The following is an 18,059-nucleotide window of genomic DNA, read 5'->3' as shown; positions in this document are numbered from 1 at the left end:
CTGTGGGAGTTAAAGTCCAAAACACCTGGAGGGCCAGAGATGCCACCTTCCCTTTCCTGCTACAGCACATGAAAGGCACTGCAGACTGATTGAGGCAAAGAAGTCAGTCATAGCAGAGCACCTGATGAACCAACCTGGACACAGAATATTAATGGAGAACATAGAAATGCACGACTACTCTGACCACCATCATGTCAGGCGACACAGAGAAGCCACTGAAACCTACAAGAAGCACGTGGACAATTGCAACAGAAAGAAGGAAACCATGAAAATAAACACAATCTGGCCCCGATATTAAAAAATAACCTCTAAAATTAGGACAGTAAATAAAGAACAACACTCTGAAAACAGGGGAAACCCAGACAGGAAACAATCAGGGCCAGCTAACACCTCCCAATCAAGGATGCCCCCAGGGAGGAAGCAACCAGGCTTTGAAGCTGCAAGGCCATTACATGCTAATCAAGGTGGCCAATGGCAAAATCAACACCTGTCTCCAGCAGACAAGAGTTCTTTCTTTCTCCCATCCTGGACATCATTCCACAGATACGTAAACTTCACTTACCACAATTCCAACCCTTACCGTCAGGAGAGAAAGTTTCTGGAATATGATCAGGCAGCCCGGAGACCTGGCCTCGAGGGCAAAGGCAGGCCAGGCCGCGGCCCCAAATGCAGGAGTTTTCCCTCCAGCCGCGAGTGCACGAGCAGGCCTCCCCCTCCCACCTTCACTCACAGCTGGGAAGGAAGGTGGGAGGGGGAGGCCTGCTTGCACACTCGTGGCCGGAGGGAAAACTCCATCCGCGAGTGTGTGAGCAGGTCTCCCTCTCCCACCTTCCTTCCCAGCCATGAGCAAGTGCGTGCACTCGCGAGGGAGAATGTGAGGCGCGCCTGGAGGGTGTGCCCCCTCCCAGTGGCGAGGGGAAAAAACAAAAAAAAACAAAAAAGAAGCTGCTCTTTAGCCTTAGGGCACTTGGAGGCGCCTCAGCTGCACCCCAAGAAGATGGTGCCTTCACCAACCACGTAGTTTGCCTACCAGTTGAACCACCCCTGCATCTATACTATAGTATCTATCTGGAGTATCTTGCAAAGTGTAGCAGTGTTTGTCAGGTGCAGCATCATAAGATTCCAGCTCCTTACTGTTTTGGATTGGTTTGCAGTTTAAGAAATGAGCATTTTGTTTGGGAAAGCTTCTGGATCTAGTGCTTCTCCTCAATGTCCACACAGAGAAAGAACTTTTTTAAACAAATGCATCACTCTTAACTTTCCTGGACAAACAGTTCCTACTCATGATTATACATGCTCTTCTTATAACCTGGCTTGATTACATGACTCAACAAAAGAACTTTTTTTTTCTTGGTGTCTTGATTGGTAATGACATGCAAGGGAGCAGCACCACTCTATATATTGGGACTTTCTAGGTCTATGTTTACGTATGCCTTCTGATAACACAGTCCAACAAAAAAAAGGGTTTTTTTCTTGGTATCTTGGTTTTTAGGTCTGTTCCTGGGGCTATCTGGGACACTGATTCAGAAAATGCATTGGATAGACTGAATCAGCTATAGTTTCCTAGATATGTTTATCATGATTTTTATGGGTGAGCAGATAAAGGTTGGCATAAGGCATATGTTCAATATCTCAAAACCTACAGCTGATAGGGAGAACTGGCATCATTTTTTAAAATCAGTAGGTCAAATATTTCCAAAAACAGTTATAAAATGTGTGTTGGACACCACTGATTGTCATTTATTCTGTAAGGCTCTGTCCTTGCCTTGAACATTCAACTGTACTAGAATACGGCCACTGGACTGTTATACATTGTTTATTAATCTACCGTGTTTCCCTGAAAATAAGACAGTGTCTTATATTAATTTTTGCTCCCAAAGATGCTCTAGGTCTTATTTTCAGGGGATGTCTTATTTTTCCACGAAGAAGAATTCACATTTATTGTTGAACAAAAAAAATTGATCATTTATTATATGCTGTACAGTAGTTGTCATTACAAACCAGCATAACCAGACAAACTCTGAATCCTATCAAGAATTTCTTGTTACTACCATTATTTCCATGTACAACACTCTATGGTACATACATTTACCAATCCTGCATGCTCTGGTGTTCTGTTCGGTGGGCATGCTTCCAAACAAAAACTTTGTTAGGTCTTACTTTAGGGGGAAGCCTTATATTTAGCAATTCAGCAAAACTTCTACTAGGTCTTATTTTCTGGGGATGTCTTATTTTAGGGGAAACAGGGTATATAGTTATACACTTCTGGGAGAATCATTCATTCTAAATAGGCATAAAGCTGGATCCGTATGAGGGCTATTTCCCAGCTCCAGTGAACAATATTTTGCCCCAATTTGTCCTCAATGTCACACACATCTGTTGTAATCCGAATTCACTTTGATCTTAAAAGCTACAGCAGTTTCCCCTCTCTGAGGTCACTTAAGTACAAAAGGATGTTTCTGGCATGTTCATGTATTCACAAGACCACAACAGCTGATTTTTTTTTCTACACAGCATGCATGCAAATATCTGTATATCTGTATAAAGCATTTTAACCAATATACTTTCTTGTTTGTCTTTCAGTCTTATAACCCACCTGCACTTCAATTTTATAGATTCTCTGTGCCATCCCCTTCCCCTCACCCTCTTACCTGAGTGAACAAGGAAGCTTTAAATGTCATGGACCAGTCATGACAAACCTTTTAAAGATCAAGTGTCCTAATTGGAGGGGGGACTTGGGGGGTGAGCAAGGGGCGAACGAGCAGGTATGCGAGTAGGGGGTGGGCAGGTGAGCAAGCAAGCGGGGTGAGGAAGAAAAAAAAGCAGGAGAGCAAGTGGAGGATGGATGAGCAAGCGGGAGGCAGGTGAGTAAGCAGGGATGGGCAATGGAAGAAAAGGCACTACATACCCCTTCTGGCACATGTGCCATAGGTTCACCGCCACTGTCATACACCTACCTGAATGAGGAGACATTTAATTATCCCAACATCATACAACATATATACATAGATAGATACACACAAGGGAGGGTGCTGCTGATTAGGTCTCTGTGTGCACTGTGGAAGCAGAATGAGGAAAAAGGAGAGAGCCAGAGTGGGCAGATGGGATGGTGGCACAGGACAACAAGGGCGTTCTCCCCTTTAACTTGTCTCCCCCACTGATACACTTGTCTCCTGCAGCTCTGAAGCTACAGCAAGCTTTCTGTTTCCAAAAGAATAAAAGTGAAAGCTCTCAGTAACTGTTTACTTTAAAAAAAAAATAACAACCCAAATAGCATCAGTTTCTTCACTGACAACCTGTTTTTTTCATAGTGAACCACCACTTCCCAAGGAGATTAGGAAATAAGTAGACTCCCAATGGGCAATTCTGCAAAGGGTTAACTTTCTCAGTCCAGGGAGTCTAGCTGCTCAGCTGATGCAAGGTCAATAGCAAACACACCAAGAAAGTCAGAGTTGCTTTATTTTTCTTGTGAGCAGGTCAAATAAAACACTGCTGATGTTCCATTTATCTGGTGTGACAAGCAAACACTTGGCAAGCAATGCAAGCATACACTGGAATCTGGCACCAGTCTTCGAGCACAGCTGTCAGCCTGCTGACTAATCACTTCTTCCTGAAGTTAATGCAGCTCTAGGTTTTTAGCACTCTTTCATCTCACATACCCAGGCGCTTAGTCCACAGAGAGAGCTATTTACTCTGGTAATACAGTTATTAATTACATTAACACACTTACATTGGCGGGGCGGGGAGGGGGGTGAGAGAGAAAATTTTGGAAGTGAGACTCTTACATCAATTCTTTTTTTCTTAATTTCTGTTCTGTTTACAATTGTTTTTATAGGCAGGGGTTGATTTACTCAGTTTCTGCTGCAATGGAGATCTCTAAAAATATTAAATTGGCACTCCTTTGTAGGTTCTTTGTGAGCTCATTACAATTTTATTTTTAGCATTGTGTTCAGGGATTTATTTATTTTTAGCTGTGACAGCATTGTAGCAGTCAGACTGTAAGTACTATACTGCACGCACTTGGTTTCGTAAGGACAGCTGATTGACCTTAGGTTTGCACAATTGAACACCACTTGTAATCCAGTCCGAACAAATAATATTTAAGGATTTCCCAAGGACAAAGTTACGCAAAATACAGATGCAGTTTGTGATCTCTATTCTTAAAAACAGTTCTTTCATTAGTTGTGTTCAACAAAAGATGGTTATGCCAATATGTTGTTGTAAGAGACATGCTATGGAGAACCCTGACATATTATCCTGTATGCAATCTTCTGGAGATGCCTTTCTCTTCCTCCTGAGCTCCATCAGGTGTGGAGCTCAGGAGCAGTCCCGGCCCAACATGGAGGACATTGAAACCCCCCCTTGGGGTGCACGGTCCCTGGGGGTGCCGGTGAGATGCCCCCCCCGGCGGGGACCATGGGCTCACTCGCCGCCAAACAGGAAGGCCACACCCCGCCTCCCGCCCTGGCCCCGCGTCGCGCAGCCACGCAGGGGGGGCCCAAAAATTTTTTTTGCGTACCAGTTGAAATTACCTCGGGCCGGTTCTGCTCAGGAGGAACTACAACTGCAGAACTACATGGAAGATATTGCCATCTCAAGAGTATTTTTTATTTTTTATTTCTTTTTCATCCATTTTTTTTATTTTAGTTTTTATTTTATTTTTTTATTTTTTTATTTTCTTCTCTCTATTATTTTTCTCACTACTTCCTACTTTCCTATAAACCACAATGTTCCCCCACTTTTATTGTATTCTCTTTGAAAATTCACATAAATAAAAATTTATTTTAAAAAAGAGTATTTGGTGCCTCCACAAATGACTACAGCCAGGCATCTTTACACAGTTATGTAGTTCATATTTTAAAATAAATATCTTTTTTCAATGCTAGATTTTTTTTTGAACTTAACAATTTCAGAGTCATTTTGGGAGCCTTTTGGGTTAAACACGTAATTGCTCTGTCTGCAAACATATGCATCTACAGTACGATATCTGAATCCATGTAACTGACATATGCGGTTTCACTTATCCATAGTTTCACTTACTCAGTACCTCCTGTACAAGCTGTGTCCTCTTCTCAATATGTCTGTTGTTACCCCCTTTGAAAATAACAGGGTTCACTATTACCCTCAGTTCAACATATCCACGTAAAGTCAGAGAACATATCTCCTACAGAAATGACGGCCATATCTGTGTGTGTGTGTGTGTGTGTGTGTATCCTAAAGTAGAAGTGTGATTTATATTATCATTTAAAGGGAGTAGACTAAAAAGGGTTAATAACCATTAGATAGAGAGTGGGACATTTATGTAACTTTTTAAATTTCTTTTTTCCACGTCTGTGTGTGTTCTTGTCTTTCCGCTTTACTATTTTTAATAGTTGCTTAAGTGTGGCTTAATAGTTGTGTAGTATTAGTCTTATATAGCTAAAATGCTTTAGTATTTTATTTGATTTTTTCCATAAATAAAAAATACTTTGAATATGTATATATCTATATCTGTCTCTCTCTCTATATATATATCTTCAGATGTTTTTTTATTGAAAGACAAGGTAGAAACGTATCAAAAACAAAAGGGACTATATAAACTTTTAAAAAATCATTAATCAAGGTTCCCATTTCCAGTAACATATAAGGTAGAAAAATATTATTTCCTGTTTAGATGTCAAAAGATACCAAGGAAAACTGGCAGAGAATGAAATCAACATTCAGTTATCATCTTTTTTTTGTGGTTCCCAGACTTTAGCAAGACTTCCAAGACCAAATTTTTGCTGGTAATTTTGACACTTGCCACTTCTTGTAGCACTGTGTGAGAGAAAAGTATATATTAGGCTTGCTCAAATAATTCGATTTTCCCGTTACCCGTTATTAATTTGTTATTTTCGTTTGTTTTGAAGCAATATAGAACCTTGCTTGTCCACACGTCTGGATATCGCGGTTTCGAATCGCGAGAGGCCGTTTTTTCTTATTTCTTCGTTTTTTTCGTTAAGAAAAAAAAGCTTTTGCAAATCACCCAAACTCCTTTCCTTTTGCCCCTCAGCCAATGGGAGGCTCAGCCAATGGGAGGGGGCGAGGGGGAAGGAGGCCGAGGAGGAGGAAGACGGAGGGGGGAAATGGCCGCCGCCGCCGCCTCGCCTCAGCTCAGGCCTGGAGAGACCGAGAGGGGCCCGGCGGTGAGGAGGAAGAGGCCCGGGATGCGAGGGGGTGTGGGCCAGGCCCGTCCTCGGCTGCTCCCAGGGGCCCAGATTCGCACCCTCCCTCCCCCCAATACAGGTCTCCAGTCCATACCACGCTACATGAACTTGAATGGATACTGTGGTTGTGTTGTCGAAAGCTTTCATGGCCGGGATCACACTGTTGTGGTATGTATTCCGGGCTCTATGGCCATGTGCCAGAAGCATTCTCTCCTGACGTTTCACCCACATCTGTGGCAGACATAGAGGTTTTGACGTCTGTGCGAAGCTAGGCAAGTGGGGTTTATATATCTGTGGAAGGTCCAGGGTGGGAGAAAGAACTCTTGTCTGTGGGAGGCAAGTGTGAATGTTGCAATTGGTCACCTTGATTAGCATTGAATAGCCTTGCAGCTTCAAAGCCTGGCTGCTTCCTACCTGGGGGAATCCTTTGTTGGGAGGTATTAGCTGGCCCTGATTGTTTCCTGTCTGGAATTCCCATTTTCTGGGTGTTTCTGGGAAGGTAATGGCACTCCATGTAGTCATGCCGGCCACATGACCTTGGAGGTGTCTATGGACAACACTGGCTCTTGGGCTTAGAAATGGAGATGAGCACCAACCCCCAGAGTCAGACATGACTGAACTTAATGTCAAGGGATACCTTTACCTTTACCTATATATATACACACACACACACACACACACACACATAAGCAGGGACTATATACAGTATATATCACACACACACCAATTTAACAAAGTTTCAGCCACAAAAACAAAGTTTCTGAAGTAGAACAATGACTTTCACAGTAAAGACAACCCAATTTAACAGGAAATAAGACTTTCAAACCAGGAACAGATTTCTGCAATTATTAAAAAATGGTTTATTATAAAAGCTATGAAAATTTGCCAAAAATCAGAGGATAAGGGAAACGTTCCACATTTTGGTGAGCTATCAGTGTTAAATGTGTTCTACCACTGTACCAAGTTTGAAGAAGATCACTCAAAAAATGAGGGCGGGAGAGCCCCCTAAGTCCCCCCCCTTCAGGCTGTTTTTGGGCCACCGCGCATGCGCGTCCGCCATTAACGAATTAATTTAGAAAATAACGAATTTTCGTTAATTTCGAAAAATTTTGGGGGCCAAATTCGTTATTAGCAACAAAAAGGAAAAACTGCCCCCTCTAGTTTTGAAACGAGTTTAGAATCAAATTTTTCATGGATCCATCAAGCCTAGTATATATACTGAAATCTTGTATTCCCATTTCTTCTTGCCCATACCTATTAAAATTCAGGAGCATTCATCTGGAAAGAACTTGACAGCCAAGCTGTACAGGAAGTTTACAAGTAAAAGTGGCACTTTAGCATTCTCTCAGGGCAAGCACTGGGAATTAAGGCAACATTTTTCAAATTAAGCCACATTGCCTTACGAATTATGCTTAACTACCGTAAGGGCACAGTTCATTCTTATCTTGCACTTACTGTGAAAAGAAAAAGGAGGCCAAAACAGATATGTTCCATAATCCTAATAGCACTTTGCTGCATTTTATGTATAAAGTGTGCCTTTAATTTAAGAGCAGAATTACAACCACATTTGCTGTTACCTCCATTCTAGAGGCAAAGAAATGGATGTACTTTATTGTGTGAAAAAATACAGTGTTTAGATGCTATGTGCAAGTACCACAAGCTCAATTGGAGAGAACTAGTGAATCAGTTTGCAGAGTGAGAATCAAGGGTTCTAATGCTGATACCTTGTACAGTATCCAACAGAGGTTGGATGGCTATCTCTTGCAAGTGTTTGAGTTATGTATTTCTACATGGCATGGATTTGGAGTAAATAATCCTATGGTTTTATGAAAGCATATCAAATAACTTTGGAAATGTATTATTTTAATGTGTGAATGAATATATAAGAAAACAATAAAATCCATCATGTCAGAACAAACAAAAAGCCTTACAGGGTTGCTGCGAATTTTTCTGGTTGTATGGCTGATGTTGAGCACACAAGCCTCCACACTCACATTGCTTTGACACACAGCTGATTTCTTCCAGGAGTTCCACAGGCTCATAGGAACCCTGATTTTCCTTTCCAAATAGACTTCAGCCATGCAGATACATTGTATCCTTCCTTACAGTAGCTAAAAACCACAGGCAGCCTCTCTCCATTGAGGCTCCATTGTCTTTTGTTGCATATTAACTCAGAGTAATAAATTGTATCAGCTGCTGCTTTCACTTCCCTGTCTGCAAAAGGAGCCCTTTTGCAGGCTGCTTTCAATAACCAAAAACTCTCCGGACCAATTCCATTCTACTCTGGGGCATTTTCTAAACTAAGCTGCCATCTCGCTTTTCAATGCAGTGGCTCCAATTCGCCTCCCCACACATGAATTGGTTCTTTTAGATGAATGAGTTTGTCTTTTTATGAATGAGCATAGGCAACACGATCTGCAATGTCTTTTCTATGTCTTTTTATGAATTTTTAGGTATCAGGGACCCCTTTTCCCTTTCCCTGCATGAACCCCATGTATCCCTTGTACCGCCTCCCAGTTCTAGGGGAACCCCAGCAAGCCTTCTTGCCTGCCTAGACTGATGGGGAACCTCTGGGATTCTCTCTTTTTCCCGTATGAGAAACGCAAAAGGAGATCGGAGACCTTTTGGACACCTCATAGGACTGACTGTGTCTGTCTCCCAACACATGTAGATGCTGGATCACGTGTTTCTTCCCCATAGTTGATCCCACATGTGTCTCCTATCAAATTTTTTTATTATTATTATTATTATTATTATTATTATTATTATTATTTCTTATAATATCTTACCCCTTATAAAGCAAGGAATGGTGACTCTGATGTGAACTTTTGACTAGCACACCATCTTGACCCTGGGCACCATCAGGATGCCTTAGGCTACATCTTACTAATAAGGATTGCCATGATCACCCACTAAAGAAGAAACAATGGACTTCTTTCCCAGACCTCGGAGGGCAAAGCTAGGCCATCTGGGAAAGAGAAAACCTTTGGACATTTTAATCATTCAACACAAGGGCTTATTTCCCTCTGCGAGGAGATAATAAGCAACAGTCGACCAGACAATCCATATCTTCCTTGGACTCTGAATCATTCGTAATCCCATCAAGATCTCAGCTGCTTCTGCTCTTTTCACAATGGGCTGGCATGAATGTGTCAGACTCTCATTCAAAGAGACTTGTTGTATCAATCAATGAATCTATAGCCAGGTCTGGCTTGAGAGCCTGAAGGGCATTCGTCAAGACCGCTTGACAAAAGACCCAGTATAGGGTCACTCATAATCCCATCATCAATATATGTTTGCCTTTGATTTTCCTGTTGCCGCGCCTCCATCTTCCCCATTGGCCAGCGAGGGAGTGATATCAGAGGCGGGGCTCACGCTCCCACTGGATGAAGTGTGCGAACCTCCCAGACCGCTCCTCTTGCCTCCTGATGTCAGGGGCTCCCCTGACCAATCAGCAAGGAGCCAGCTGGGTGGGCGGGAGCAGAAAATTCAAAAAGCAAAAATATAAAATGTGTATTTTTCTATGTAATGGTATGCCGGTTCTTCTTGCACCTTATTGCTGCTGTCATCCAGAATAAACCTTGGTGACCTCTCCTTCAAACTTGGTGAGCCTTTTATTGGGAATAGGGAAATCTTTATTTTGCTTCTTGCAAGCTCGCCAGGTACTGTGCAACCCTCTTTTTGGGTCTGGCACGGGTCTCCTCTCCCAGGGAGACCCCCAAATCTTTGATCTCCTCTTCATGGCCATGTTCCAGCAGCATTCTCTCCTAACGTTCCATTGCATTTGTGGCTAGCATCTTCAGAGGTTTAATTACAGTCATTGAAAAATGCATGATTACACTGTTAGTTTAAGAAATTGAACTAACACTGCCATATAAAGTCTACACTGCCATATAAAATCTAGACTATCTACACTGCTATATAATTCAGTTCAAAGTATATAATCTGGATTTCATATGGCAGTGTAGATGGGGCCTCAGTGATGCTAAAATGGGTTTCACTGGACAAAAAGTTAATGCAATTTTGTGTAGCTCATACTCAAGTGGAATAAAGCAATATGATTATATAATTGAGTAAGGTGCCTTCTACACTGCCATATAAAATCCAGATTATCTGCATTGAACTGGATTATATGGCAGTGTAGATTTATATAACCCAGTTCAAATCAAATAATGTGAGATGGTTTTAAACAATTGATTTTAAAGTGGAGGTAGCTGATTTTACTGTTTATGTATTTATAGTTTATTTTATGTTCTGACATTAATTGTTTGCCATATATATGTTATGCTCTGCCCTTCGGGGTGAGAAGGGTAGAATATAAATGCTTTAAATAAATAATAAATTATAAATTATCTGCTTTGATAATCTGTATTATATGGCAATGAAGATCTTGACATATATATATTTAGGCTGGAGCCATAACAATAAATACAATAATTGAAAGGATATTTATTTCCAATATACCTCTTTGAAATAAATGAGACAGGTAAATGTTCTTATTATTAATGTGTAAGAGGTATAACACTCTACAAATCTGAAAGATTTTTACCATTAGCCAAGAAGATTTAGGACTGTGTTGTTAGAATACATGAGCAGTGGAAGAAAATGAGAGCCATATATAATATGAAGGTACTGATGCTAAATATTAGAGGCATCTCTTAACAATGATATGAATTAAGCATAGAAAATTATCTCCTGGGAAAGGATAGAGACCTCCTTGTTTGAGTAATTTAAAACTGTACAGGTTGTGAGCTGTATGGCAGGGAACGCTGTTTAACTGCCAGGAAATCAATTGAAATATTTAGCTGGTCACTTTCTTTTAGATATCCAGGATTACAGAAACATAGTGTAATATTAAGTCATTGATCCAGCACTTGCCTAGAAAACTTATAAATTCAAGCTGTTTGACTACAGAAGAATTGCACATGAATGAAGATCGAATTTACATCCAGGTACTTGCAGGGTGATAATGTTTTCATTGCCAGATTACAACGAAATACTTAGGATGAATGAATTGATTTAATCCCTTTATGTGGCAGAATTTAAAAGCAAGGAAGACCAAATGCAGAGATGATGAAAAAGAAGAAAAGGTTTTAGAGCTTATTGAAAAAAGAACAATCTTCTAGTAAATCATTGTCATCATCTTCTTTCTTCTTCCTGATAAGAACATCAAATGGACAGCTACTCACCTATTATCCAGATGAATGATTTTTCCTATCAGAGTAGTTTGAAAGTTATTCTAAAGATCTGAAATAGCACAGACCAAAAAAAAAAAACACTTGATATGTCAGTCTGAGAATTTATTCATAAGTTACCTTTTTGCTCCTTTGGGATTGCTCACTGTCTATGCTCCAGAAAGCATTTTCAACTTGATACAAGTCTTGGACTATCGCATTTTCTTTTCCCTACATCTGTACACATAAACCTCACCACAAAAGAAGAGTGAGAAGTGAGTTCTTCTGAATGGTATTTATTTGAGTGCTGCATTATTCTCCTCACCTCAACTAAAGGGAGCAGCGTCTGTGATAGAGCACATGCTTTGCATACAAAAGATTCCAGGTTCAATCACTGGGAAATATAGGTTTCTTTTAAAGGATCAAGTGTCAAGTAATGTAAATATATGACTGAGGTGCTTGATATCTTTTGCCCATCAGGGTATACAGTACAGAAAGAGATAGAGAAATAATTTGACCTGTTATAAGGCAGCAGGAAATCAGAAGATGTTTACTTTTTGGGAGGAGAGCAATGACCAATCTCGATAAAGTAGTGAAGAGTAGCGATATCACACTGGCAACAAAGGTCCGCATAGTTAAAGCAATGGTATTCCCCATAGTAACCTATGGATGTGAGAGCTGGACCATAAGGAAGGTTGAGCGAAGGATAAGACGCTTTTGAACTGTGGTGTTGGAGGAAAATCCTGAGAGTGCCTTGGACCGCGAGAAAATCCAACCAGTCCATCCTCCAGGAAATAATGCCCAGCTGCTCACTGGAGGGAAGGATATTACAGGCAAAGATGAAGTGCTTTGGCCACATAATGAGAAGACAGGAAAGCCTGGAGAAGAGAATGATGCTGGGGAAAATGGAAGGAAAAAGGAAGAGAGGCCAACCAAGGGCAAGATGGATGTTATCCTTGAAGTGACTGGCTTGACCTTGAAGGAGCTGGGGCTGGTGATCGGCCAACAGGGAGCTCTGGTGTGGGCTGGTCCATGAGGTCACGAAGTTGGAAGCGACTGAACAACAAAAGGCATCTATTCTTCCTATGTAAAGAAGGGGCTGGGAGAGGAGTTGGATAGTTAATGAAACTATAGCATTGATGTGACATTGGGGGCTGTGCGGTGGTGGTTGGGGTGTGGAGGGATGGGTGTGTTGTTTTTGTGATGTGTGCTGGGGAAGCCATTTAATTTTGTTGTGCAATAATACAATGACAATAAATCTATTCTATTATTGTACCAGCTGAAGAGCAGATTTTCAGGTTACATACTTACAAAAGGGTTTTATAAGTATACGGAAACAAGTAATAAGTGAATGAGTGCACTCTGAAGTCACCTACAAAGTTTCCTAGATAAAATGAGTTGATAATAGAATTTATTTATTTATTTCATGTCAAAAGCATTGCATAAATAAAAAGTATAATACTGATAAAATAGAGGAAACACAAGCAGTTAAATAATTTTTTACCAAAAACGGGCAACAGCGACCGCGTTGTCTGTTGCTTTAAACAATTCTTCCTCTGTGCATGAGGGAAGGCATTGTGGACAAGCACACATATGCAGAGTTGTTTGTTCTGCTCCACAGTCGCACAAGGTGGAGGATTCTTCTAGGTCATGCCATTTTGCCAAATTGTATTTTGATCTGCCCACTCCGCTTCTGAGTCTGTTTACGGACTTCCAAGTTTTGGTTTGCCCCTGAAGGCAGACCCTCGCGGGGGACCATCCAGTTGGGATTTCTTGATACTCTTTCTGTTTCTGGGGGAACAATAAGAGGAGTTGTGGTTCTCATGAAACTTTTCCTTGATTTGAGTCTACTGGGAGGATAAAGGTGAGGAAAGTGAGTAGTATTTTAAAACAATGCAACTGAATTTACACTACCTGGATTTCTCAGAGATTTCCCTGGAGCAATATATGGATTGTTTTTACTTCTTTTTCTTCTTTGGACTGTGTATGTCTACACATTTTGCAATGCTCAGACTTCCTTCCTCTGTCCAATTTTGGAATAGAGAGGAATGCTTGCATTATTTTGTACAGTATGTTTCTGGGAGATGAGTATCTGGAGTTTCACTTACCCACAGACAAAAATTATGTTACCTTGGGCCAGAAGTTATTCATTTCAATAGGGTTTCTTATTATTCACAGTTTTGCATTTCCATAAGTCCAGCAATGTATTCTGCACAGATATGGGGGATTGTGTTATATATCTACAAACTTTGATGCTTGCCTGGACATACTAATGAACCGCTTCCCTTTTGCTCATTGATGGCCCTGTTTTGGCTCCTAAGGCAAATATTCCCACCTGTATATGCTGTTAGAGGCAGTGATTGAAATGTGTGTTTATTCTCATTGTGTGTTCCCTCTCTCTTTCCCCATTTCTCCATGGGTCTGACAGCATTTCAGTGCAACAGCCAAACTGCAGAATCTCTGGAATATCCAGCAAGCGTTCAAGCAGCACCAGCTCCAGTGAATCTGAAAGCAGCTCAGAATCTGACTCAGAGAGTGAAAGCAGCTCTGCAGAGAGTGACTGCAACAAGCCCCCTCATTATTCCAGCCCAGAGGTAAAGATTTCTGCACCTTTTGCCTCAGTTAAAATGCCAGAAATAAAAAAGTTAATTTTCAAATAAATTGAACTTTCCTCCACATGACATGTTTAGGATCAGAGAGGTTTTTGTGTAATAGCTTGAAGACTGAACTGGTTATTTGAATGTGAAAGTGACTTTAAGTAATAACAATAATAATAATAATAATTTTATTCTTGTACCCCGCCCCATCTCCCCGAAGGGACTCGGGGCGGCTCACATGGGGCCTTGCCCAACATCACAATATAAAATCAAAACAAAAACACAAATTTACAACAATAAATCAACAATATCGGTAAAACAATCGAAAAGGACAATCTTACAAGATAAAATGTTAAAACAGGTATATCAAACACAAGTCTGGGCCAAAAGGTGAATGTGTCAAGTCGGGGGGAGATAGTTACATAATTGACAATTAAGTATGGCATTGCACAGGCCCGTAGCCAGGATTTTGATTCCGGAGGGGCTGGGATTTTGGTTCGCGTGTGGGAGGGCTGAGTCTGGGTGAGAGAGGATCTACCCTAGCAAACCTTTTGTATCGTTATCCCAATACCCCCATGCATATGGGATATATTGAGCATGGTGATCAGATCATGATATGAATAAACATAACAGTTTAAATAATAAATGTAAGGCCTTCTCAAGCCCCCCCCCCCCCCCCCGGCTACATGCCTGCCGTTGCACTAAGTAGGACAAAAACATAAGCTTTTATATTGAAATATTCTTCTGTGCCTTTGAGACTTCTCTCAGAAAAGGGTTAAGGTCACAATTACAATATAGCCTGAGGCCTTTAAATTAAGTGGCTTATATAATTGATAACAAAGAGGATTCTGAAAGTTTGTGTGTGTGTGTGTGTGTGTGTGTGTGTGCATGGTCAGGCACATGCTAATACAGGTACAACCAGAAACAAGTTATGTATCAAGTAACAATTCTGCTTACCATATTTTTCAGAAGTTGCTTTTCAGAATATTTTAGAGGAATTTTGATAGGAATTTATGGATTGATGCCATTCTTATATTCATTATATGATTTTTCTCCCTCAAAAAGGTAACAGAAAGTAATAGGAAAGTAACAAGCAGTGAATGAAACAAGTGGACTTTTTCCATGATGATTCTTGTACTAGCATCAGGAGGCCATGGTTTGAATCCCCACCAGGCCATAGAAATACATTGAATGACAATATCTCAGCCTTAAAGTCGGGGGGGGGGGGGCAATGATTAAGTTCCTCTCAATAAACCTTTCCAAAAAACCCTTTAGTAGGAACCCTGTAAGTCAGAGTTGACTTGAGGGCACATAAGAATAAAAAACAACCCAGTAACACAAACTTTTTAAACACTATAATGGGGGAAAGTATATAAAGTAAGTTTCAAGGCTCTAGTTCAAATGGGCTTATTTGTTAATGCCAGAGATATCTTGCTGCCCAGTGTTTGAGATTTTAGTCTGATCCAGCAAAACAACTAATGTTCTTAGGAGATTACTTTAATTTAGTATTGTGTGATGATGATAACAGTTTTATGCAATGACCTGAAGTATATAGTTTTGCAAATAATTTGTAAAATTGAGTTTTATGACATGTTGGTGGTTTAAAACTCTTATTTTTTAGCCTGAACAGCCATCATCAAACAAGTGGCAGTTAGATAAATGGTTAAATAAAGTTAATCCTCACAAAGCACCTATTTTGAATCACAACGGACTGGAGAGCTTTCAGTATTACTGCAAAGCGAAAGACCAAGGGCACAACTGTGAAAGTCTGTCTTCTGTTTGCCAAACCAATCTCAGAGATAAAGAGGTTAAGAATCCCACCAAGGAGGAACTGTGCCCCAGAACAGCTAATAAAGCCCCAGGGCATAAAGGAGCAAAGCAAAAACCACCTCCCTCGGCCACTACAGTTTCTGTAGACAGTGGTCCTCTGAGAAGGACAGCATGTAGAAAACAGCTCAGAAAGACGGAGAGGACCTCTGGTGGTGACAATTTAAACAGCTCTACAGGTGACAATCCTGACTTGAACCGAGTACCTTTGGAAAACAATAGCCTGTGTGAACAACCTAAACCTAAGCCCTGTACCAGCAAAGCTGAGCATAGAAAAGAACCACAGTGTGTCACTCCCTGTGAAAAACGACGCACAAGAGGATCAGGTAAAATTGCACCTAAATCCAAGGAATTTATTGAGACAGAATCTTCATCTTCAACGTCTTCAGATACAGATTCACAGTCTGAGCAAGAGGAATATCCTTTACAAAAGCCTTACACTGTGGCCTCAGTACCAGTTGGAAGCGACCAGAAATTAAAAGACTCTGGAAGTAGTAATACCAGCAAAGGAAACAGCTGTGGCGCCTTTGGTTCAGTTAACACGCGGACTAGTAACGATATAGCAAAGGAGCTGGATGAACAGTTTTATACACTTGTTCCTTTTGGCAGGAATGAACTCCTGTCTCCTTTGAAAGACACTGATGAAGTGAAAGCACTTTGGGTCAAAATTGATTTGACTCTTTTATCCAGAGTTCCTCAACACTCATCCGAGGAGCCGCTGCTCATGAATCCTGGTAGTAAAGAAGCAGTTGGTATGCAGCATAACATTGCCCCAGACCTATCTGCAGAGAAGGTTATTCCAAAATCTAGAAGGAAGCGTAAGGTAAGTTTGCGGCCTACTTTAAATTTTAAAAGGCTGAACTGGGTAGCATTAATTATAAGTGTGTATGCATTCTTTCCTTATGAGATATTATAGTACAGGCATAGCAAGGCCTGCCTTACCCAGTACAGCATGCAAAATGAGTGGGCCCACAGCCAGAATGGGCTAGGTCTGTAAAGTGACAAAGGTTTAATGCTAGGCAGAAGTCTGCATGAAACTAGATTGAAGCCCATAAGTCCTAATTAATTCCACAATTTCATTCCAATGTTAAAATTTAGGATATTTGGGAGGAAAGCACATAAAGATAATTGAAAATTACAGGAAAGGAGGTTCCACCTGAACATTAGGAAGAACTTCCTAACTTTGAGAACTGTTCAGCAGTGGAACTCTCTGCCCTGTAGGGTGGTGGAGGCTCCTTCTTTGGAGGCTTTAAACAGAGGCTTGATGACCATCTGTCGGGAGTGCTTTGAATGCAATTTTCTTGCTTCTTGGAAGGGGGTTGGACTGGATAGCCCACAAGGTCTCTTCCAACTCTATGATTCTTATGATTTATTTATTTATTTTTGCACAGCCCCAGTGTTTACATCACTGCATAGCAGGCTGGTGTCTTATCCATATATATTAACAACTAGCTTTGCCCAGCCACATGTTGCTGTGGCTTATGGGAATCATTTGTTGGCCAGGTGGAATAGCAGTGAATAGCCTTGCAGCCTCAAAGCCTGGCCGTTTTCTTCTTGTTTGGTGAGCTGGAATACAATGAATAGTCTTGGTGCGGCAGGTATGAATGCTGTTATTAGTCACCTTGATTAGCATGTAATGGCCTTGCAGCTTCAAAGCCTGGCTGGTTTCTCCCTGGGGGAATCCTATGTTGGGAGGTGTTAGCTGGCCCTGATTGTTAATGTAGACAAATATAATTTGTACGTCGGAACAGGGACATTTTGAAAGTGTAATTCCAGCCACACACATAGACACACCCACACCCACACCCACAGATATCTATCTATCTATCTATCTATCTATCTATCTATCTATCTATATGAAATAACCTGCCCTATCTCCCAAGGGTCTCTCTCTCTCTCTCTCTCTCTCTCTCTCTCTCTCTCACACACACACACACACACACACCCAAATGTAATATAAACATATATATGTTATACAAATATGCATAATATAAAGATATATAATGTGTTTGTAAGTTTGAACAGGGACATTTTGAAAGTGTAACTCCAGCCATACACATACACAGAGCTGGAGTTACACTTTAAAAGTGTCCCTGTTCCGACTTGCAAATCAGTTCAACTTGAGCAAACCTACAGCACTAATTTTGTTCCTAAGTTGGGGGAATTACCTGTGTCTGGAGACCTTGAATAAGGATGATGTTTCTATTTGGTCAGGGATATTTTGGTGGAAAGAGGAGGGACTCCCTTCTCCTCGCTCCCGGGGACATTTTGAAAGT

General features: G+C 41.0%; 1 protein-coding gene across 3 annotated transcripts in view; it reads left to right on the top strand.

Annotated features, from left to right (window-relative positions):
* aff3 (ALF transcription elongation factor 3) overlaps positions 1-18,059 on the top strand; it is a 328,454-nt gene that overhangs the window by 276,126 nt on the left and 34,269 nt on the right. For all 3 annotated transcript variants that reach the window (XM_016997240.2, XM_062975376.1, XM_008120270.3), the window contains exons 9-10: positions 13,788-13,953; positions 15,578-16,606. In XM_016997240.2, coding sequence (XP_016852729.2) covers positions 13,788-13,953; positions 15,578-16,606 — 1,195 coding nt within the window. The remainder of the gene's footprint in view (positions 1-13,787; positions 13,954-15,577; positions 16,607-18,059) is intronic.

Source organism: Anolis carolinensis, chromosome 3 (assembly GCF_035594765.1).
Source record: "Anolis carolinensis isolate JA03-04 chromosome 3, rAnoCar3.1.pri, whole genome shotgun sequence".
Taxonomy (NCBI): domain Eukaryota; kingdom Metazoa; phylum Chordata; class Lepidosauria; order Squamata; family Dactyloidae; genus Anolis; species Anolis carolinensis.
Note: the sequence above shows the minus strand (reverse complement) of the source record. Positions and strands in the feature narration are given on the sequence as shown.